General features: G+C 54.9%; 1 protein-coding gene across 1 annotated transcript; it reads right to left on the reverse strand.

Annotated features, from left to right (window-relative positions):
* Positions 1 to 442: 442 nt before the first annotated feature.
* Positions 443 to 23,271, reverse strand: LOC308531892 (uncharacterized protein; the record flags this gene model as incomplete). Its single annotated transcript, XM_081108983.1, has 17 exons — positions 443 to 540; positions 1,103 to 1,149; positions 1,246 to 1,466; positions 1,560 to 1,685; positions 1,768 to 1,929; positions 2,082 to 2,238; positions 2,804 to 2,886; positions 4,074 to 4,709; positions 16,257 to 16,296; positions 20,526 to 20,643; positions 20,738 to 20,793; positions 20,902 to 21,122; positions 21,375 to 21,500; positions 21,592 to 21,753; positions 21,870 to 22,026; positions 22,170 to 22,252; positions 22,720 to 23,271. The coding sequence occupies 17 exons, from the start codon at positions 23,269 to 23,271 to the stop codon at positions 443 to 445; spliced, it is 3,045 nt and encodes a 1,014-aa protein (XP_080965109.1).
* Positions 23,272 to 23,576: the final 305 nt, after the last annotated feature.

Below are 23,576 nucleotides of genomic sequence, written 5' to 3' on the forward strand. Positions count from 1 at the left end.
ACGAATGAATGAGTGACTGAACAAATGTGTGTGCCTCCATGCCCTAGGAGACACCACACATGACTCGGTGCACACTTCCATCTGTATCTCTGGAGATGGTGAAAGCCATGCTGGGACCTGAGCCCGATTCTCTCCCAGGCCCTTTCTCCCAGGCCCAGAGGCTATAGCCAGGTGCTAGGACGAGCTCCAAAGAGATGCTTCCCCCGCTTTCTCCCACCTCCACTACTGACAATGACCAGGCAGAGGCGGGAGTTGTGCAACTCAGATAACAAAGCTTTATTGAATGCCAGGAGGGGGCAAGGGTGAGGCAGGGCTCAGGTGTGAAGTGCTTATGTGTGGGGAGTGGTGTTTCAGGAGAGGGGATCCCCCAATCAGATCTGTGTCCACACAGCAGGGGAGGGCGGGGGGCGTGCTTCCTAGGCCTGAGCAATGCTGAGCAGCCTTAGTTCTTGGTGCGAAGGACCTGCTCGTGGGTGGACACCACCTTGCCATCGTGCACGTCCACGACCTTGGTGCGGATCTGGCGACTGGAGGAGGACACTGGGGAATAGGGTAGAGAAGGCGTTAGCAGCAGTGAATAGGCAATGAAGCAATCGGAAGTGGGGAGGCCAAGGAGTTGAGAGGAATCAAATGAGCTGCCTCCCTGCTGTCCTGCCTCCTGATTCTCTCTTCCTTCACTGCTCCTGAACCAGCACTGATACAATCAGCACATTTTATTTTTCAGATTAGGGCTTCCAAAGGTTGGGAGTAGAGTCTGTGTCCTCAGACTGGAGCCTCCTAAGAACTCAGACGGGACTGGTTCCGTCTAGATTGACCCAAATAGACACAGATTGGCCCAGGACAGACAGAGCCCTGTAGGCCCCTGTCCATGGTGCTGACCCCTAGGACCATGTGGTCTGCCATAGACACTGGGTCACAAAAGTAAAACGTGGAAGCCACCAGCTCTTAGCTCTATGGAGGATTTAGATAATGGTTTATAAGGGATACTTGATGAGAAAACTCTAGCTCACCCCCCACCCCTCCAAGAAGCCCATATCCAACACCCTAGGCCTACTGGGAGACCAGGGCTGGTCCTGAGGCTTGATGAAGAGGAAAGTCTTACCATCTCTGGATGAATGAGAGCCAGAGGAGAACTGGGAGGAGGAGAGGCTGTGAAGACAGAAAGGGGCAAGATCATTAAACACATTGGGGGTGCAGTGAGTGAATCATGAAGGGATGGACCAGGAGGGAGGACAGGGCACTCACTGGGCATCCTCTCCCTCGAGCAGGCGGCGGTAGGTGGCGATCTCCTGCTCCAACCGGGTCTTCACGTCCAGCAGGATCTTGTACTCCTGGTTCTGTTGTTCCATATCACAGCGCAGCTGGGCCAGCTGCTCCTCCACACTGCCGATCATCTCCTGGATCTGGGACAGCTGCATGCAGTAGCGGCCTTTGGTCTCCTCCAGACTGTTCTCCAGGGATGCTTTCTGCAAGGGAGGGAAAGTGGACCAAGGATCATTGAGTCGGTCAGTCTCTTCCTCCTAGATCTGGTCCCACCCCCGGCCTGGCCGCGCCCCTACCATGCTGAGCTGGGACTGCAGCTCAATCTCCAGGTTCTGCACGGTGCGGCGGAGCTCAGAGATCTCGCTCTTGCTGCTCTGCACCAGCTCGCTGTTGGTGGCCACTTCGCGGTTCAGCTCCTCGGTCTGCAAAAAAGAAAACGTTATTTACCCTGGAAGTTCCTGGGAGGCAGGCATCCTGGGTCCCCTGCACCCGAATGGCACCCACCTTGGTGAAGAACCACTCCTCGGCGTCCTTGCGGTTCTTCTCCGCGATCTTCTCGTACTGGTCGCGCATCTCGTTCAGGATGCGGCTCAGGTCCACGCCGGGCGCGGCGTCCATCTCCACATTGACGTCCCCGCCCACCTGGCCTCGCATGGAGTTCATCTCCTGCGCAACCAAAGAACAGTCCACAGTGGGAGCCTCGCTCTGGCAGCCGGTTGGGGTTCCCCAGTCAGAGGTGTTCCTGGCCTCCACCTTCTCAATTCCATCTCTCCTCTCCCCGCTAATCTTCTAAGCTGGCTTTCCCACTGAGCTCTCACCTCCTCGTGGTTCTTCCGCAGGTAGGCCAGCTCCTCCTTCAGGCTCTCAATCTGCATCTCCAGGTCGGCTCTGGCCAGGGTCAGCTCGTCCAGCACCCGGCGCAGGCCGTTGGTGTCGGCCTCCACGCTCATGCGCAGGTTCAGCTCTGTCTCGTACCTGGAATGACCGGAGAGAAAAGGAATGAGACAGTGTGGCTATCCTGACCACACTGAAGGCTCTGTTCTCCTCCTCCCGCAGCTTCTTCCCACAGTTGGCCCCTGTGGGTTGTTTAAGGTGCCAATCTCGAAAATGGCATGGTTGGACACAGTACCCATTGATTGCTCAGATGCTCGTTCCTGGGTTGGGGTGACAGGGAATAGGGCAGTTTATCCTGGTACAGAATTCGGGGAAGGGAGATACTTTCGGCTTCAGTCAACGATAGCACACAAGACCTCCAAATAGGACTGCCTCCTAAACTTCAGGGGCACGTGGGGAAGTGGGGAGTGCCTCTCCATAAGACTGACTCCCAAACCTGGCTGTGGGTCAGAATCACCCAGGTAGCCTGTTAAAATAACTGAATCAGAACTCCAAGGGTGGGGCCCCCAAACCTTCTCTTTTTATGAGCACCCTAACGGGTTCTCACATGGCCAGCCTGGCGCTCATCCGCTCTGTTCAGGCAACACTGCTCCACCAATGCCCCACCCTGGGAGACTGGCCATTCTGGCCACCGCTGCCAACTCACTTGGTGCGGAAGTCATCCGCGGCCAGGCGGGCATTGTCAATCTGCAGGAGGACATTGGCATTGTCCACGGTGGCCGTGAGGATCTGCAAGGGAAGGGGCACAGGTCATTGGTCAAATGGACATCACTAGCCAGGCTTCACTGCAGCCAGCATCTGGCCTTTGCTTTCATGCTCTTGCCTGAGTCCCCACCTCCTCCCACAAGCCTACGCCACAACAGCCTAAAGGGTAACCTCTGGGAGTCCAGCTTTGACCCAAGGCTTTGCTGACTCATGGTCAGCAGAGGGGGTGGAAAGTGCCCTGGCCTTCGAACCAAAAGCTCTTGAGTTCTGGTCCTGGTTTTACCACTGACGTGTTGCCAAACCTGAACCGGTTCTCAGGGCTTCCAGTTCCCTTCCTACAGGTGAGACCCAGTTCTCAATCTGAATTCTCTCTGCAAAGCCAGCCCGGCCAGACCCTGCGGGCACACGCATTCCTTTCCCAGCTCACAGAGCAAGGGACCGCAGGGAGCGCACAGAGAATCAGAAAAGAGGAAGTAGAAGACAAAGACCAATTGAACCATGGCTTGGCTGGAGTTCCCTCCCTTCGTTGCCTAATCCACAAAAGGCATCAGCAAGACACCAAGGGAAGCAGGGCCAGCAGGAAGGGCTGGTGAGGTGGGGTGGGGTGGGGGCACAGAGCAGGGGCCCCGAGTCAGATGCCAAAAGCCCCCCAGGCTCCTTCCTGCAAAGGGCACGTAAAGGGCTGCCACTGATGGCCTCTGTGGGTTTTCCTTACTCTCCTGGCTGTGGGGTGGGGCCGGCTGGTGCCAGGGCTCATGGGCGGCAGCCGCCACAGCCCAGACTAATGAGCTAATGAGCAGTTTGGGTGCCTAACCCGGTCCCGTTACAGCCCTGCTCCTCCCCTGTGCTAGAGAACAGGTAGCTGTCTCCTGTGCTGGCAGGTGGAGCACAGGCCTTCTAGCCTCCGCTCTGCCGTTAACTTGCTGTGTGCCCTTCGGCAGGCCACGGCACCACGCAAAGCTAAAGCTTCTTCCTCCGTAATGTACAAGGTTAAGAATTTATGGTCTCGCGTGGTCTGAGGACCCGGATTTCAGGAGGGCACGAGCGAGGCAGGGGAAGGGAAACCATGTTCCCTCTGACCCGCTCTGTGGGGCATCCGGGCCAGAGTCAGGCATCTATCCCAGGAACCTAAAGGTGCCCATGGCCTGAGGCATCTATTGCTCTAGAGTCAGGGAGCTGGAATGGCACCTCCAGCTGCCTGGCCCACCCACCTTGTTCCGGAGGTCCTCGATGGTCTTGAAGTAGGGGCTGTAGTCCTTGACCTCACTGGGCCGCTGCCTCTGGTACCAGTCACGGATCTTGACCTCCAGGTCGGCGTTGGCCTCCTCTAGGGCGCGCACCTTGTCCAGGTAGGAGGCCAGGCGGTCGTTGAGGTTCTGCATGGTCACCTTCTCACTACCCACCAGGAGTCCATCACCACTGCCAAGGCCACCACCAAGGCCACCACCAAAGCCAGCAGCATAGCCACCACCACCGAAGTGACCACTAAAGAAGCCAAGGCCACCATCATATCCTCCTCCGAAGCCACTACCCAGGCCTCCACCATAGCTGCTGCTTCTGCTGAAGCCGCCTCCCATCCCTCCCCCAATGGAGTAGCGGGAGGAGGACATGCCCCCGAAGGCGTTGGAGGCCCGGCAGGACCCTCCGCCCAGGACGGAGGACATGCGGCTGGAGCCACCGCCAATACCACAGGAGCCCTTCATGGAGCTGGAGGAGGAGAACTGGCGGCTGCAGGTGGTCATGGTGCCGAGGAGGGAGGTGAGTGAGTGAGCGAGCGAGTGAGTCGGCAAAGAGAAGAGAGAGAGGTGCTCAGGTCCGTGGGAGAAGGAAGCAGGTGCTTTATAGTCCTGAGTAGGGGGCGGGCCTGGCATTTTCCATCCCCCTTGGCTTTCATCACCCACAGGCCAGGCAACTCCCAGCCAGCTCCCTCCTCTCCTCTGCCTTGTCATGTCTGTCATATTTTACTGGAAACTCATTGTTTGGGGTGCTTTGGGTTTCTTGTCCCGCCAGGCATGATTCACACGAGAAGGTGTGGGCCCGCAGGCTACACTTTCCCATCGGGCCCTGGGAGCCGGGGCTCTCGGGAGCCCGCATGCTGGGCTCAGTCTGGTGGCGGGAGCAGGAACTCTGTACCATAAATCTGGCGACCTGTTCGTTCCCCGCTAACTACGCGAGACTCAGACACTCCTCTTAGAGGAAGCCCACAACTCAAGGTGGCACCCGCCTCGAGGGACACCAGCACAGCAGGTCATATCAAACCCAGAGGCGCCCCTCAGCGTTGCCATCTGGAGAAAGAGACGAGGAAGTCTGGGGCCTTCCCGGGTCTGACCTCAGGGCTGTGCCCAGGAGACTGTCACATCCCTGAACCATGCCCAACCTGTCAGGTGGCTCAGGCTTCCACCCTGACACCCCCTTTAAAGGAAAATCCAGGCAGCTCTCCCCAGCCCTAAGCAAAGACCGTGAGACCCTCCACAGGCCCGGGGGCGGGGTAAGGTGGGTAGGGGAGGAGTCCAAGGTGCTAGCTGCTCAGTCTGGCCAAAGGCAGGGGCGCCACAGGCACAGCCAGACACATCAGGAAAGAGCATGCAGCCGACGGGTCCTGGTCCTGCGTTTGCTCCTGTGTGACCCGGGATCTGACACTTCTTTGGGCCTCAGTTTGCTCATCTGTAAAATGGAAGCAAACACCATCCACCCTGCCTACTGCGGGGTCAGCTCCCAGAATCCAACGCGGCAGTGCATGTGAAAGGGCACAAAACTGGTGAGCACTGCTGTAGCCCAGTCTGGGCTCCCGGGGGTGGTGTTCTCAGGCCCCAGGGCAGCCCTGGTGGGAGGGGCTGGCTCAGGCCCTATTAAAGCCCCTGGTGGAGCTGGCCCAAGGGTTTATTTTGTGGGGGAAGGAAGGAGGGAGTGCGGGTACCTGGGAGTGGACTCGAGGGTCCCTGGCTACTGAGGCCCTGATGGTTAGGGGACATTTCGTTCTGCCCTAAGGGCTTGCACAAGGGGACCTCAGCTTTCCCACGTCTCCCAGACAACTCCAAAGGCACCCCTCAGGCTGCACCCCGCCTTCCCGCCTTCCCGCCAGCCCCTCAACTCCACAGACCCCGGCAGGCATGTTGGGAGGAATGTGGTCGTGTCTGGGGCTGCCTGACACGTCCCGTCTCCCCAGACAGGCCCCAACAGCCCCTGCTGGAGGCTCTTCCGAGGATCAACTGCTCCCGAAATAGAAGCGAGAGAAGTGGAGCCTCCTCCTCCCCACCCCCCGCCCCTGCCATCAAAGCAGATGTTGGGAGCTTCCCCCTCCCCCCCCCCCACCCCCCCCCAGTCCCGCCACCTGGCTCAGGAGACAATGCTGAGACAAACACTGGAGGCCGTGGGCTCCCCAAATCTGCAGCGCAGAGCACTCACAAGGATGTGAGTAAGCCAGGGCCCCACCCCTGCCAGACACTCCTAATCTCCTTCCCCAGAGCGGCCTCCTGCCCCAGCCCAGCCCTGTAATTCCCCAGCCAGAGGCAGCAGGGACTTTGGCGGCGAGACATGCTTTTAGGAGGGAGAGACGAATGCTCTTAGGAGGCACATTGCTGTTGGCTGGGGGCTAGGGGTGGAGGGTGCTCACCAGAGAAAAAGGCAGCATGCAGAGGGACCCTGGGAGTGGACGTGGGTGCAGAGCCCACCGCCTGCCTCCCTCCGCTGCAGGGACCCACAGAGAGGCTCCCCAGAGCGGGGGACCCAGGAGAAGGCCTCCTTCATTCATGGAACCCGAAGCAGGCTCCTTCCTTGCCGTCCTCCAAGGGGGTCCCAAAAGGTAAAGAGGGTAGGGACCCAATGACACATACATGGCCTCATGCACAGTCTAAGGAGAGACCTTTGCCAGCTTCCCTCCCCACAGAGCCTGGGACCCCCCTGTGGAATGCAAGTCTGACCCCCACCCCCCCTCTGGATTAGAACCCTGACTCACACCGGAGGCCAACCCCCCTCCCTGCAGACATGGAACTAGGCACCAATGGCCCAGCCTGTGCTCGGGACCTTTTGTGGGGAGGCAGCTTTCTGGGACAGCAGGGGTTAATGGAACCGGGTTGCGGGGGAGGGGGGTTCTGTGGGAGCCTGGAGTACCCCCAACGCTGCACACCTAGGCAGGCTTTGTGTGGGTGCCTTTACCTGACCCTCCTCCTGCCACCCGGGAAGGAGGGGTAATGGAGGAGCCTGGGGCGGTGCCTCTTGTGGTCGATGAGTCTCCCCACACCAGCCTGTGGGGGGGACCCAGGCCAATCCAAACAGATGAAGGGACTGCGCTGTGTGCTGAGGACCAGGCAGGGAGCCAGGCGATGGGATCCTGAGGAGGAACAGCCCGGTCTGAGGAGGGAGCTACAGCCGATGCCCTTGGAGGCCAAGCTCATGGAAGAGACTGTCCCTGCCCTGAGCAAACCTCCCCCCACCGCCCACCTCCCACCTGAGAGGGACGAGAGGTTGCATATCAAAATTCCTTAAGATGTGAAGAGACACAAGACAAGTGCAATGCCTATGTACTCATGTTCTGGAACTGCCGTAACAAGTTACCACACATATGGTGGTTTAGAACACGAGAAAGTTCTTCTCTCACAGCCAGAAGTCCCATATCAAGGAGTGGGCAGGCCACTCCCTCTGAAGGTGCTCAGGGAGAGTCCTTCCTCCTTCTCTGGGCTGCTGGTGGCTCCTTGCGTTCTGTGGTGTGTGGCAGCACCACTCCCATCTCTGCCTCCAGCTCCATGCGGCCTTCATCTCTGTGTCTCCCTGTGTTCTCATCTATGTCTAATAAGGACACTCATTGGATTTAATGCCCACCCCAATCCAATATGACCTCATCTCAGCTCTCACCACAGTTACATGTGCAAAGACCCATGTTCAAATAAGGTCCAGTTCTGCGGTTCCAGGTGGTCATGCATTTGAGTTTGACTCAGGTTACATAAAGTAGATGCTCTCTTCAACCCACTACCCCACCTACCAGACTGGCAGCTGTCCAAGTTGCAGAGGCTGTGGTGAGAAACGTGTTAAAGAGACAGCTGTGCACCCTGGCTGGCTTGGCTCAGTGGATAGAGCACCGGCCTGCAGGCTGAAGGGTCCCGGGTTCAATTTCTGTCGAGGGCACAGGTCTGGGTGGCGGGCTCAATCCCCAGTAGGGGGCGTGCAGGAATTCTCTCTCATCATTGATGTTTCTGTCTCTCTCTCTCCTTTTCCCGTTCTCTCTGAAATCAATAAAAATATATTTTAAAAAAGACAGAGAGATGGTTGTGCTAAGAGATGGGCAGGGCCAATCTGGGAGGCTTCTGGAAGCAGCTTCTTTTTTTAAAATATATTTTTATTGATTTCAGAGAAGAAGGGAGAGGGAGAGAGAGAAAGATAGAAACATCCATGATGAGAGAGAATCATTGATCAGCTGCCTCCTGCACGCTCCCCACTTGGGATCGAGCCCACAGCCAGGGACAGGCTGGGAGCAGCTTTTAGCCTCTCCTGTTCATCCTACAAAGTCCCAGCCACCTGTGTGTAGCTGGGTCTCCTGGCGCTGGGGGCGGTCACTTGTAGAGACAATATGTTGGGCTTGAGCTGACCTGGACCTCAGTCTCTGCCACCAGACAGGCAGGCCCAGCACGGGGCCCGGAGCCCAGAGCAGGCTGGCAGGCAGGATTGCAGGCTCAGGAGGCAAGCAGGAGGCTGAAGCACTGCCCCAAGGCCCTGGTCCCCTTTCCCCTAGAGAGCGCTGCCACCCACTGGTTTCCCAGGCCAGCCAGCCATCTGGGCCAAGTGTCCTCGTCAGAGCCTGGGCTGACACGACAGATGGGCTGAGCCCAGCGTTTCGGTGTCCCTGGCCTTGCCTGAGCCTGCCAGCTGTGAGCGCTGACGGAGCAGACTGACCACCCCGCCTTAGAGATGCAGAAGGTTCCGAGGTGGAGGAGACCCCCCCAAGCCCACAGCAAGGAAGCTGCTCGGCCAGGACCCAGTCCCAGCTCTGCCTGCCGCAAGGCTCACTTTCCAGGGCCAAGTCCCCTCCTGCTCGGGGGTCCCCAAGACTCAGAGCCAACAAGGGCCTCCATGGCCATCTAGACCTCGTCTCTGAACTTGACAGATTAGGAAACGGAGGCCCAGGGAGGGGAAGGGTCATGTCCAAAGTCACACAGCAGAGCCTGCTTTGAAAGTGCGAAATGTTGAACACATGCCACCCAGGAATGTGAGCTGGGCAGGGTGAGAACATGTGGGGCCCAAAGAGCCAGGTGTCCTTGTGAGAGCCTGCACCCCGGAACCACGTTCAGGTTGTTAAGAACATGAACGGGCAGATGGCCAAGGGCCAGCAACAGATGGGTCCGCTCACCGTCTATTCGCTCCCTGTTCAGGGAAAGCGAGGCTTCAGCTCTCCAGCTACTTACCCACAATGCCCACTGCAAACAGCTCCATCCCCAACGGCCCAGTCCCGTCGCTGACCCCCACGTCTCCACCCATCCCAGGCCTCGGCCTGAATTTCCGCTTCTGTTCTTTCTTTCTGTCCAAATGCCTCCTGTTCTTTAAGGCTTGACCTCAGTTCAACACACAAATTTAAGATATGATTTTTGGCCAGGCCGGCATGGATCACTGATTGAGCATCGACCTATGAACCAGGAGGTCAAGATTTGGTTCCTGGGCAGGGCACATGCCTGGGGTGTGGGCTCAACCCCGAGTAGGGGGCATGCAGAAGGCAGCCAATCATTGATTCTCTCAATGATTCTCTCTCATTATTTTTTTTTAAATATATATATTTTTTATTGATTTTTTACAGAGAGGAAGGGAGAGGGATAGAGAGTTAGAAACACTGATGGGAGAGAAACATCAATCAGCTGCCTCCTGCACACCTCCTACTGGAGATGTGCCCACAACCAAGGTACATGCCCTTGACCGGAATTGAACCTGGGACCCTTCAGTCCTCAGGCCGACGCTCTATCCACTGAGCCAAACCGGTTAGGGCGATTCTCTCTCATTATTGATGTTTCTATCTCTCCCTCCCTCTCTCTTCTTCTCTGAAATCAATTTTTTTTAAAAAACATATGATTTCTGCAGACTGTGTGGCATAAAGTAGGTGCTCAATGAAGGACAAAAGAAAGGGAGGAGGGGAACAGGGAGAAAGAGAGGAAAGAGAAGTTGGTAAGGGAATGTGACAGATGGATGATGGATGGATGGATGGACAGATAACTAGAAAAATGAAGGAGGATGGATGGTGGGTGAGTAGGCCCATGAGCAGGTGGGTGAATGATGAATGAAACCCAGAGAAAGAGCAATCATTCCACCCATCCCAGCGTGGGCAAGCATCTTAGAGGAGCTTGTAACTGAATAGATGCTAAGCAAGCAGAGAAAGTGAGGAAGGACATCCCACTTGCTCAAAGACCCACTGGTCGGAGGGCAACCGCAGCCTTGAAGCATCGCTGAGCCCAGCGCCGGAGACTGCATGGGCCTGATGGAGCTGAGAGCGGCGGCCGGTGACAGAGGTCCTGCTGAGGGGCTCGGACTTTACCCTGACGATGCTGGGGGACACTGAAGGGGGTCCACGCAGGGGAGTAACATTGCCAGGTGTGTTTTACAAAGGCCTCTCTGGCATCCGGGGGCACATACTTCGGCAGAGGGGCAGGAAAGGAAAAACCAGGAAGGAAGATGTTACCTGGCTACTGTCCAGGTAAGGGGTGGCGTTGGCTCAGACGGCTCTTCTCCTGCAAGCCCCACCCCATCCCTCAGATCACCCGGCTTTCCCCTTCTCCGCCCTCCCACTGCCTCCGTGGTCTGTGCCCGCCCCCCCCCCCCAAAGCTTACTAGGTGCTTTGGGGGCCACAAAATGCCTCTCCTTGAGCTCGGCATGTTAATTTCCTGTAATTACTCTAATCTGATGGAGGAGACACAGCCCTTGCCCTTGGAGATGTTTAGTCTGATGGGGGAGGGCAAATGAGCCTCCCGCTTTCTCTGCTCCACGGGCCGGGCCGAGGGGAGCACGGAGCCGAAGAGCCACCAGGTGGGGTGGGTACCACACGGAAGGCTTCTTGGAAAGGTTGCCTTTGACTCAGGTTTTCAGAGAAGGAAGAGCCGTGCATGGGTGGGGTGGGGAGAGGGCATTCCCAGGCAGGGGCGTGGCTGTGGGAACTCAGAGAAGCAGGCAACTGGGAGCCGGAATGGCTGTGTCAGGATCCTGCATTATAGGGGCCGTGGGGGGCGGGGGGTGGGGGGTCCAGAGGAGAGGGGAAGACGGGGGAGGGGTCCTGGGAGCTCCAGAGAGAGAAGGAATGATTTTCACCATCAGAGGTTGGGGAGCAGATGCAGCGTCATGCAGCCCCCCTCCCCCGGGCTGACATGTGCGGGATCCAGGAAGCAGCAGGGCTTCCCAAGTCAGTCAGGGGGGCTCAGTCTGGGCCCTCCACTCCTTGGCCCACTCCCTGCAGCCCCTGAGCCCGTCTCCTGTCAAACGGGCATAACAGTTTCTGCCACGCAGGATTCTGGGCAGGAGGCAATAATTCATGGCGGTGGCCAGCCCGGTGCTGGGCACAGCGTCGGTGTTTGGGGAAAATCTCCCTTTAATGAATGCCTAGATGCTTGATCCCAATGGGGGGCAGGGGTGAGCGCAATAGGAGAACAGGTAACAGGCGGCAGGCAAAGGCAGGCAGAGACAAAGAACGAAGAGGAGTCCAGGAAAGCGCGGGGGCGTGGGAGTGACAAGAAAAGGAGGAGGCCTCCCTCGGAGGAGCTGCTGGGGCCAGCGGCCGAAGTGATGAGCTGGCGAGTCAGGGAGGGCCTGGCCGGGCGGAGTCTACGGGAGCAGGCAGGCCCGGTCGCCCTGCTGGGGAAGCGTCAGCAGGACAGGGTGGGTGTGACGGAGGCACGGGAGCTGCCAGCAGGACCCCCGGGCTGAGCTGGAGGCCCCGCACTGCCTGCCCTGGCCTGGGTATGAGGGAGATGGAGAAGCCGCAGCTCCGGTGCCCAGTGAGGTCCAGAGGCCGGAGGAAGCCTCGCCAGTCACTGAGCATCACCAGGTCCTGGCTCTTCTCCGGGGCAACAGACACTCGCGTGCACATACACTCACATGCACGCACACACACATGCACACACACACGCACACACGCATGCACAACTAGGCTTTGCTCTTCCTCCTTCTTCCGTAAGACTAGAACCATGTCTGAAGGCCTCCCTGAACTCATCCTTTGGCCTCATGGCCAGAGATGATCAGACCAAATTTGAAAAGCCCCAGGAGACAGACCGGCGAGGCTCAGTAGTTGATCGAGGTACCAGGAGGTCACAGTTCGACTCCCGGTTAGGGCACATGCTTGGCTTGTGGGCTCGATCTCCAGTGTGGGATGTGCAGGAGGCAGTTGATCAATGATTCTCTGTCATCATTGATGTTTATCTCTCTCTCCCCCTCCCTTCCTCTCTGAAATAAGAAAAAATGTATGGAAGGAAGGAAGGAAGGAAGGAAGGAAGGAAGGAAGGGAAGTCCCAAGCAAGATTTCTGTGTGGGCTGGTGTGTCCAGTGACTGAACTTATATGACCAACCCTGCAAACATATGTGGCCGCCACCACCCACCCCCCATGACCAAGGATAAAGGGGTTGATATCAGAAGAAGGTTGGGTACAGATTTGGCCCCAACAACCACCCCAAAGTGTGTCTATTGCAAAAGGGAGGTGGTGGTAACACAGGGAAGAGGCTGCTATACCTGACGTCTAGCCCTGGGTTGCCTGGCAGCCAAGGCAAAAAGGGAAACAATGATGGAATAGAAAACTCCCACTAACGAATAAAGAGACACAGCTGACGGTCAAGAGAGACCATTATCTTCTAAGGTCTGAGGCCTGAGAAGAGTCTGAACTCATAGCATCTGAAGGACACTGAGAGCTTCCGTTTACTGAGCTTTGCTCTGTCAGGCATTGTCCTAGGCATTGCCCCTGAGTCCTCATTTCATCCCTTGGGAAAGGAGTTACCTTCTCTATGTTAGAGACTTAGAGACATAAAGGCAGGGGGATTCCCCTGGGCCTCCGTCTCCAAGGGCTGAACCCCTCCCAGCCGCCACTGAATGTGTGGGTGTCCATAAAGCTGGGTCCCTTACCCCTGGCGGCATCACAGCCTGCCTCCTGGACCCACCGCGCTCCAGCCACTTCTCCTGGGCACTGACTGGCCAGATTTCCAGCTGTCAGCACCAGAGACGCGTGCCTGAGGGCCTCCAGCCACCACAGCCCGTTCTGCCTGTGCAGGAGGCAGGCTGGAGTGCTAGGAAGTTAGTGCCACCCCCTGCCTGAGAGGTGCCCTCAATCTGGGACTGATGGGATCAGGGGACAAAGGCCCCAGCTCCCTCATCTTTTGGGAAGAATACTGGGTGCATATTCTACACTGTCTCCTGGGGTCCCGCAGCAGGATGAGGCTACAGCTGTCACAGTGTTCACTGGCTTGATAACACACCTGTTCGTAGCCCTTCCCTCCCGTCCCCCTCTCACCTACCCGCTCCCTAATGGTGTTTCCCGAGACACCACCCACAACACTTCTTGAACTTTTGAACTTGAATTTTTGTCTGAGAGTCTGCTTCTGGAACCCACAGTGAGGCACATGAGTTTTTGGGTTGTTTTTTGTTTTTTTAGTGTTACTTTCATTTATTTCCGAAAGGGAGAGAGAGACATGGAAACAGCAATGATGAGAGAGAATCACTGATGGGCTGCCTCCTGCATGCCCCACACTGGGGATCAAGCCCACAACCCGGGCATGTGTCCTGACCAGGAATTGAACTTGAACTCCTGGTTCATAGGCCAATGCTCAACCACTGGGTCACACCGGCTGGGCAGACATGACACACTTTTAAGCTTAAGCTGCATTATTTTGAATATGTTTTTCTTAAGACAGGTATCACATGATCTCACTCATATGTGGGAAACTAAGTAGCAAAATAAACTGGTGAATGGAGTGGATCCAGAGACATGGAAGCATGAAACAGAGTGGGAAATCTCGAAGGGAAGGCCGGGAGGGTGGGTGGGCAGGAAGTAATCCACCAAAGACCTTGTATGCATGTATGCATGGCCCATGGACACGGACAATAGGATGCTGAAGGCCTGGGGTGGGGGCGGGGACAGGATGGAAGGGGTTAATGGGGGGAAAGGGGACATATGTAATACTTTCAATAGTAATTATTAAAACTAAATAAAGCCCTCAAGACAGCAAAAAAAAAAATATCAATAAATATTTTTTTCTTAAAACGTTGCAGTCTAGGCTTTCTTGATTCAGTGGTCGGCAAACTGCGGCTCTCGAGCCACATGCGGCTCTTTGGCCCCTTGAGTGTGGCTCTTCCTAAGCCTTAGGAGTACCCTAATTAAGTTAATAACAATGTACCTACCTATATAGTTTAAGTTTAAAAAATTTGGCTCTCAAAAGAAATTTCAATCGTTGTACCGTTGATATTTGGCTCTGTTGACTAATGAGTTTGCCGACCACTGTCCAAGCCCCGATTTGAGCACTTACCACTTCCATGACGTAAACACCCCACTGCCTTTCTCTGAGAGGAGGAGGAAGAGGAGGGCAGGCATCAGCCAAGATGGGGCTGCCGGGTGGGAGGGGGGCTTGGATTTGGTAAGCACAGCCCACCCTGCACCCACCAGAGGCACCTCTGGGAGAAGGAGAACGAAGAAGGCCATTCCCTGCCTAGGTGCTGGAAGGCAGTGTCTCCTTTAAGACCAGGGCAGCCCTTGATTGGTCACTGTAGTCCCCACTCTGCCCCCACCCCGAGCCCAGCACACCTGGCCCAGAGCAGCCTCGAAGTGGGCCCAGCTGAGTTCTCTGAGCTCCTGCAAGAACTCGCCTTCTCCGTGACCAGAGCAAGTCACACCAGGCCAGGGGTCTGACCCACATGGGTGCTCTGACACCTCACCTGCCAGCCATGCACCCTCGGGCAGGCCGCTCAACCTCCCGGGGCCTAAGCACCCTCACCTGTAAAACGGGAGGCTCGGTGAGGGGAGACAGGTGGGAGTCTTGGCAGAGAGCCAGCTCAGCTTTCACAGGCCAGAAACACAGCTGCAAGAATCAAATGAGGTCGTGCAGGCCAGGCTGCTGAGAAAACTGTGAAACGGAGAGGGAAAGAGTGAGCAAACATTTGCTGGTGCCTGCTGTATACATTTCATCTCCTTTAATACTCACATGAGCCCTCTCAGGTAGATACTAGTACCCAACATTGACAGACGAGGTAACGGAGATGCAGAGAGATGAAGGAACGGGCCCGACGCCGTGCTCGGAGCTCAACACCGGGGCGGCCTCTTGCCTCCCGCTGCTATTTCGCACTACCTTCTGCAAGGGACTGTGATCCTGCTTTCGTTTTAGTGCTTTTCTTCTGGGTATCATTTTGACTTGTGTTGTCACACTGTTATCTAAGTACAAAGTGAATTAAATCTATTTTATGGTGCCACATGCTAACCAACGTGGATAAACCTAGAGGACACTGTGCTAAGCGAAAAAGGACAAATACTATACGATTCCACTCCTATGAAGTACCTACAGCGGTCAAAATTATAGAAACAGAAAGTAGAAAGCTGGTTACCAAGGACTGGGGGAAGGAGAAGAGGGAATTGGTGTTTAATGGGAATAGAGTTTCAACCCTGCGAGATAAAAAAGCCCTAGAGACCTATTGCACGACAATGTGCATACATTTAACACTGCTGAACTGTACACTGGAAGATTATTAAGACGATGAAAATCTATTATACAGCTTTATGAAATTGACAGTCTAGGATGTTAATGTGTGCGATCTGTTTCTAACTAGGAAGTCAATGTGATATTCAACAAATTAACTGATTCTTTGCCTTTAAATTTTTTTGTTTGTTTTCTTTGTCCATGTAGACACATACACAATTGCACGTGTATGTATAAATGTGTGTGCCCGCCTTTTTCCTTTCCTGTGTTTTCTGGATTCCCCTCCTCCCCTTACTCCCCCCTTCACTCACATCAGCCTCCTACCCTAGCCCTGAGGTAACCCATGCTAAGAACTTCATGCATACCCTTTCATATTTTGGGTGTTTGTGTAATTACACACACACACACACAGACACACACACACACACAATGCATTTACATAATCGGGAGACTGGTTTTGTTTATTCACACGTGAGATCAATATCCTACGTGTGCTTTCCTGCATCCTGTATTCCCCTCTCCCCCGGACCCTGCGGAATCTCTTCTGACATAGCTCCAATGTATGGTTGTGATGGTGGCTGAATATTTTATAGTATGAGTGGAACCCTATTGACTCCACTGTACAGTACTGATGGGCGGTCACTTCGTTTTCCATTTTCAGTCCCATATGAATAATGGCACTTGCGTCTTTTATGCTGGTCTTTTATTTCTTTGAACTTATTCATCTAATCATGAAGCCCCTTAGGTCTTTGAAACTCACCTTTGCCATGAACTCACACATAATGGGGCCAGAGAAGAGCCTGGGAGAGGAAAAACCCAGGGGACGGAACAATGGATGAATGCGTCTATTTTTTCCATTTCCATTTATGTGATCACACTCTTCGCATGGCAGATAAAAACTGGAAGGACAAAACCTATCTGTTTCATGTGCAGCAATACCATGATCATGGGGAAGACAGAGATGCTGGGATCCCAGCAACAAGTTAGCAGGGAGCCAACTCCAAAATGGACTCCCCCAAATAGCCATCTTTGCTTTAACCTCTCCCCACCCCCCCACCCCCCGCCCCAAGTTCACTCAAAGCCCTTCAGGAGTCCTGGACATTTGGGGGAAGAGAGGACGCAAAGCTACATCAGCCCGCGGTGGTGACCACACACTTTGTCTGGAAGGCCCGCCCAATTAAGAGCTCCAGGTGCTCAGAGCCTCAGCTCTCACAGACCGGACTCTGTCCCTCCATTGCTTTCTCTTCCACAGAAGCTCCTCAATACCAACCCCAGTAGCAGCCTGGTACCAACATGACGAGAGGCACATGGAAGCCAAAGAAGCCTGTTCTCAAGAAATTTGCTTCTAGGAAGGTTTCGTGGAGACCAGCAAGAACAGCGGCTTCTACACCAAACCCCTGATTTGACTCCACCAACATTTCTGAGTGTCCCTTAGGGGCTGGGCGCCGCCTAAGGGCTGTGGGGACAAGCAACACGGAAAGCGTCATCCCTGTTTGTTTCAGGGAGTCATCAGAAGACCCACCTGACCTACCGCAGTGGGAAGGCAAACAAGAAATCCCTTATCTCAGAGACAAGGAGGCATGCTATGCTTTTTATAGCTCTCAAGAACAATGGGCCCAAAGAAAGCAGAAGCTTACAAGCTTAGCACTAATTCATTTACATCAGCAGATATACTTTACAGGCTATCATTAATTCTCACTCGGGCCATTGTTTCAGCACTTTACGCAGTTATCTGAAACAATATTTCACAAACCTTGACATTAAGTCAAGCATAAAGAATCTGAGGGTGTGTTCGAAGTAGACAAGTTACAAGGAACATTCGAGAGCCACTCAACCTCCTCACCTCAGCACTAGCATCTCAGGAAGTGGGGAAGGCCAGCCACAAGCAAATTGCAGTCTGATTTGGGACTTAAATCTTGTTTGAGGAATCCAGGCATCAAGGCATTTCTGGATGGAAAAGCTGGTTCCCTTATTAAAGGGGAAACTCACATTTCTGCTTTGAGGTTGTACTTCTTCAAAGGGGTTTATGGGTTGTTTTTGTTTATTTCTTTGTTTGTTTAATATATTTTTCTTATTTCAGAGAGGAAGGGGGGGAGAGATAGAAACATCAATGATGAGAGAGAATCATGGATCAGCTGCCTCCTGCATGCCCCCCCATAGGGATCCAGCCCGCAACCTGGGCATGTGCCCTGATCAGGAATCAAACTGTGACCTCCTGGTTCATAGGTTGATGCTCAACCACTGAGCCACACTGGCCGGGCCAAAGGGTTTATGTCTTGTCTCTACAGGATACAGCAGAGAAAATGGAGGAGAGGAAATCATCAAATAAATATTCAAGAAAATCTCCCAGAACTGAAAAGCATGGGTTTCCACATTGAAAGATTCTGCCAAGTGCCCAGTCCTATAGGTGAAGACACAACACATGATATTTCAGCTGCTAGAAAGAAAGAGGAGAACCCAAAAGTTCTGGGGAAAGGGATAGGAATAGGATCGTACGAAGAATCTATAATCAAAATAGCATTAGACTTAACAGCAACACTATTGAGATGCGAGGAAACAGTGTAACACTACCTTCCAAATGCTGAGGGGAAATTATTTCCAGACTAGTATTCCATACCCTGCCCAACTATCAGTCAAGAGTGAGGGTAGTGAGGGTTGATTAACCATATTTTCAGGCATAAAAGTGCTATGAATCCTTTCTCAGAAAATACTAGAAAATGTGCTTCACTAAAATGAAGGGGGAAAAGAAAAAGAAAAAGTAAGACATGGGATCCAGAAAACAACGGATGCAACACAGAAAGAAGAGACCCCCAGATGACGGTGAAGAGAGATTCCAGGGTGACAGCAGGCCTAGAGAGCAAACAGATAGACCGAAGCAGGGGGACAGAGGGCTCCAGAAGGGTCATCTTTGAAAAGATGAAATTGGTGGAATAGGCAGTGTTCAATATATGAAGAGGAGACTTATACTTCCAACAGTGAATGAGAGAGTAAGTTTGTGATAGGTACATAGAAAACCTAAACAAATTGATCTTTATTCCAAGGAAATTTAAGATAGTATAAAATATGATTTGACTGCGACTAGTATTTAAATAGTCATAATAATATAAACATTAAACATTTATCTAATGAAAATATGAATATATTGAGAAGATGGGGGGGAAAAGGAAAGTGAGGAAGAAGTGGGATGCAATGCTGTATAAGAGAGCTTAGTAAGTCCCCATCCTTCATAGCAGGAAGTCAAGCATTAAACACTAAAACTTAAAAAAAAAATCAAGAAATGCTAGTCTAAGCCTGTTGTCTAAAAATAAGGGGGGTTGAGCATCATCCTGTGCACCTAAAGGTTTCCGGTTCGATTCCCAGTCAGGGCACATACCTGGGTTGTGGGTTTGATCCCCGGTTGGGCATGTATGGAAGGCAACCAATTGATGTTTCTCTCTCTCTCTCTCTCTCTCTCTCTCTCTCTCTCTCTCCTCTCTCTCTCTCTCTCCACCCCTTCTTCTCTCTAAGCATGTCCTCAAGTGAGGATTAAAAAATAATCACAATAAAATAAAATAAGGGGGCAAATGCCAAAAGTAACAGCTAAGAAAGTGGGAGGATGGAATGGAGGTCTATGACACAAACTGGGATGGCTCTTTTTTTTTCCTTTTTGGGGGGAATGGCTCTTTTTTAATAAAAGGTTTTATTCTGTTATACATACATAACTTTGATTTGTTTGATTAAAATTTGTAGAATCTGGAAGGCATCCACAGCAAGTGAGAGGCGTGGGACAATGCAATTAGCCAGGTATGGTTGACTCACGAGAACAGGGCAGGGAAGGGCGGAACGGAGGCAAAGCAGGGAGAGAAGGAAGCGCCAAGCATCGAAGGGGAAAAGGAACATCATGAGTGGTTAAGCAGAGGAGTCCTGATCACATCCTTATTCCTCATCTTGACCACATTTTGTTAGAAGATCACTGGGCAGAAACGGGGGTGGGAGAGATGGATAGCACGGGGCCCTGGTGAGTGGGCCGTGGCCAGTTCTAGGGAGAGAGGAAGCAGGTCTGAATGGGGCAGTGGTTTGGGGAATGAAGAAGAGATATCTCCCAGGGAGCTCATCAGCACAAAATGTACCGGCTGCGGGGAAGGGGGGAAAGGACGGAGTTGACGGGGTGATGAGGAGGAGCAGGTGGGGAGAAGAAAGGCTCTAACCGAGGGCACTATCCTCAAGGCAGAGTCTCACCCTCCCACCGTCCCACAGAAAAACCATTGTGTGCAAAGGTGAGGCGACAAGCGATCAAGCTCAGAGCTCAAGGTTGAGTCTGTGGTTAAAATACCGAATGGGACAGGGTGGTATGAAAGAAAGGCTCGCTAAGATGGGCCCTGAGAAGCTGGGGTGATGATTATCTGTGGCATCATCTTCCCTGGGGCCATCCTGTTACCTTAATAGTCTATTTTGTAATGTTCTGTATTGCGTGTGAATTCCTCAAAGGTCTTGGTAAAACTGTCATGAATGGACATTTTAGCCAGACAGACCTGGCTGGGAACCTCAATCCTGTCACTATCAGCGTGACTTCATGCGAGTGAGAAGTGACTTAACCTCCCTGAACCCCAGGGTTGTGTCTGTGACCACACCCAGGTCACAGAGTTGCTAGGAAGGTCTAAGGAAAGAACCTCTGTAAGACGCCTCGCGTGGTGTCTGTTGGCGTGTGGACGCTCCTTCCCACCCTGTCTCTCACCTCCCACTCCCACGATGGCATGGAGGTCTTCCGGGAAGACCCTACAAACCCCTCCGAGCTTCGCTCTTTCTCGTATCCCTCAGACTGAGCCCCAGAAGGCCCCTGGGCGTCACCTTCAACTCCCTTCTCATCCGTTCAAGGACAGAGACCACACATGTTTGCATCAACCAGAAAGTCAGCTTTATTAGCCCATCACCGGCGGAGAGGAAGGGGAGACAGCTGGGAATTGCGCTGGGCGAACAGAGGCCTGACCCAGGCCTTCCGGGGGTGAGGCCGGTGGGCGGGCAGGAAGTTCTGGGAGAGGCAGCTCAGTGCTTGGAGCTCTGGCCCTGGCTGATGCTCAAGGAGCCCTGCTCCTTGAGGAGGGGTCGAGTCTGGCGGCCGGAGGAGGAGGACATGCCTGTGGGAGAGAAGAGATGAGGTGAGAAGGACTCTGGGAGCTCAGCTGGCCCCACACAGGGAAAGGGGGGGGGGGGGGGGCGGGGCGCTGGAGGCTCTGAAATGCCAGGGACCCTCAGGAGTCTTACCATCTCGGGAAGAATAGGATTGGCTGGATGATGACGTGTGCTGAGAGGAGGAGAGACTGTTGGGGAGAAAAGGCAGAGCAGTTAGAGGTGCTGGGAGCAGCAGGGGGGCTGAAGGGTCTATGGCGTAGGACTGGGGGGGAGGGGGTGCAGGGGCAGGCACTCACTGGGCGTCCTCTCCCTCCAGCAGGCGGCGGTAGGTGGCGATCTCCTGCTCCAGCCGGGTCTTCACGTCCAGCAGGATCTGGTACTCCTGGCTCTGCTGCTCCATCTCACAGCGCAGCTGGGCCAGCTGCTCCTCCACGCTGCCGATCATCCCCTGGATCTGGGACAGCTGCATGCAGTAGCGGCCTTTGGTCTCCTCCAGGCTGCCCTCCAGGGATGCTTTCTGTTTGTGAGAGAACAAGAGAGTCATTGGAGGTGGTCACTGCTGCCCCTACAGGTCTCTGGGCATGTTTTCTGAGAGGTGCATGGGCTACGGGTGGGTCAGGCAACATGGAGAAAAGTTATTCCACCATTCTGGGCTTCATTTCTCCATCTATATAGTGGGTACAAGGATCCCTTCTTCAGCCCCACTCTTGGGGAAAGAGAGGTGGAACTGTATTGTGACTCGGGGGCCGGGGGGGCCGGGTTTTCATACCATGCTGAGCTGGGACTGCAGTTCGATCTCCAGGCCCTGGAGCACCCGCCGGAGCTCGGTCACCTCGCTGCGGTTACTCTGCACCAGCTGGCTGTTGGAGGCCACCTCTTTGTTCAGCTCGTCGGTCTGAGATGGGAAAAAAGGGCAGAAGGTGTGAGGCACTCCAGCGGCCCCCCGGCTGGGAAGTCCCGCAGGAGGGCTGAGGGCCCAGCCCCACCTTGCTCAGGAACCAGGCCTCGGCGTCTCGGCGGTTCTTCTCTGCCATCTGCTCATACTGGTCTCGCATCTCATTCAGGATGCGGCTCAGGTCCACACCGGGGGCAGCATTCATCTCCACGTTGACGTCCCCGCCAGTCTGACCCCGCAGCGCAAGCATCTCCTAGGAAGGGGTGGTGAGAGGGAGTCAGCTCAGCTGAGCCCTTCCTTTCCTGACCCCAGGTGCATCTATACGCCACTGACCCAGCCTCCCACCAACAATGCCAGCAGCCACCTCACCTCCTCGTGGTTCTTCCTCAGGTAGGCCAGCTCCTCCTTCAGGCTCTCGATCTGCATCTCCAGGTCGGCCCTGGCCAGGGTCAGCTCATCCAGCACCCGGCGCAGGCCGTTGATGTCAGCCTCTACGGTCTGGCGCAGGGCCAGCTCATGCTCATACCTGGCGGACAGAGGTCAGGGCATCAGGTTGCATCCATGAGGCCTCTGAGGCTCAAGCCCTGCTGGTCCCCCTGGACAGGGAGCCCCACTGTTCACCCCCTGCTCTCTGCTCTCAGCCCTCAGCCCAGCCACCAAGAGACTCACTTGGTCCTGAAGTCGTCAGCTGCCAGCCTGGCATTGTCAATCTGCAGAATGGGCTGAGCATTCTCAATGGTGGCTGTAATGATCTGCAGAGGGGGCGAAGGGCGGGAGGCAGCGTTAACCACGATCCTGCTGCTCAGGGGCGAAGAACACAGAAGGGAGAAGGAAGTGTCCCCACATTTGGGGCTTTCCTGGCTGGCAGGTCAGGCTCTATGCTTCTCTAGCCAGCCTGGGGTGCCTTCCCACCCAGCTCAGGGTGTGTAGGGGATGCACCCACCTCTCCCACCACCCCATCCTGGGCCCGAGTCTGAGAGAAGCTGAGCATGCAGGGAAATAAGAGAGTCAGGGTCCCAGGCCCAGCTCAGACACCTAGATGCTGAAAAAGGACCCCGGCCACCAACTCTCTGAGTGGCCCTTGGCCACTGCCCCCAGGCCAGCCTCGGTCTCCCTGTTTGTAAAATGGAGATGCTGGCAAGTGGTTTTCTAGGAGCCGCTGCAGCCATGACCTCTCTCAATGCTCCACCCACCAGAGCCACCCACCGGGCCCACCCACCTTGTTCCTGAGGTCCTCGATGGTCTTGAAATAGTGGCTGTAGTCCTTGACCTCACTGGGCCGCTGCCTCTGGTACCAGTCACGGATCTTGACCTCCAGGTCGGCGTTGGCCTCCTCCAGGGCGCGCACCTTGTCCAGGTAGGAGGCCAGGCGGTCGTTGAGGTTCTGCATGGTGAACTTCTCATTGCCGGAGAGGAGGCCTCCATCGCCACCCCCGAAGCCAGCACCGAAGCCACCGCCAAAGCCACCACCATAGCCTCCTCCGAAGCCACCACCCAGGCCTCCTCCGAAGCCACCACCCAGGCCTCCACCAAAGCCACTACCCAGGGCTCCACCATAGCTGCTGCTGCTGAAGCCACCGCCATAGCCGCCTCCCAGCCCGCAGGCCCCCCCGGAGGAGGAGTAGCGGGAGGAGGACATGCCCCCGAAGGCGTTGGAGGCCCGGCAGGACCCTCCGCCCAGGACGGAGGACATGCGGCTGGAGCCACCACCAATGCCGCAGGAGCCCTTCATGGAGCTGGAGGAGGAGAACTGGCGGCTGCAGGTGGTCATGGTGCCGAGGAGGGAGGTGAGTGAGTGAGCGAGTCGGCAGAGAGAAGAGAGAGAGAGAGGTGCTCAGGAAGGCGGGGAGGATGCGGGGCTCCTGGAGCCAGGGCACCTTTATATGTCCCTGGGGAGGCGGGGCCCTCCCAACTGCTGACTCCAGGTTCCCCTCCGGATTTCATCACTCCAGGTCCCGTCCAACTCCCCACTCCGGATTACTCAGCCCGGGGTCGACTCACTTTGCTGTGCTGCTCGAGTTCCCACCCAGCTTTGGGGGTGTGGGGCTGAGAGAAAACACACACAAAAGCCGGTCG

The sequence above is a fragment of the Myotis nattereri genome, assembly GCF_964212035.1.
Source record: "Myotis nattereri genome assembly, chromosome: 16".
Classification (NCBI taxonomy): domain Eukaryota; kingdom Metazoa; phylum Chordata; class Mammalia; order Chiroptera; family Vespertilionidae; genus Myotis; species Myotis nattereri.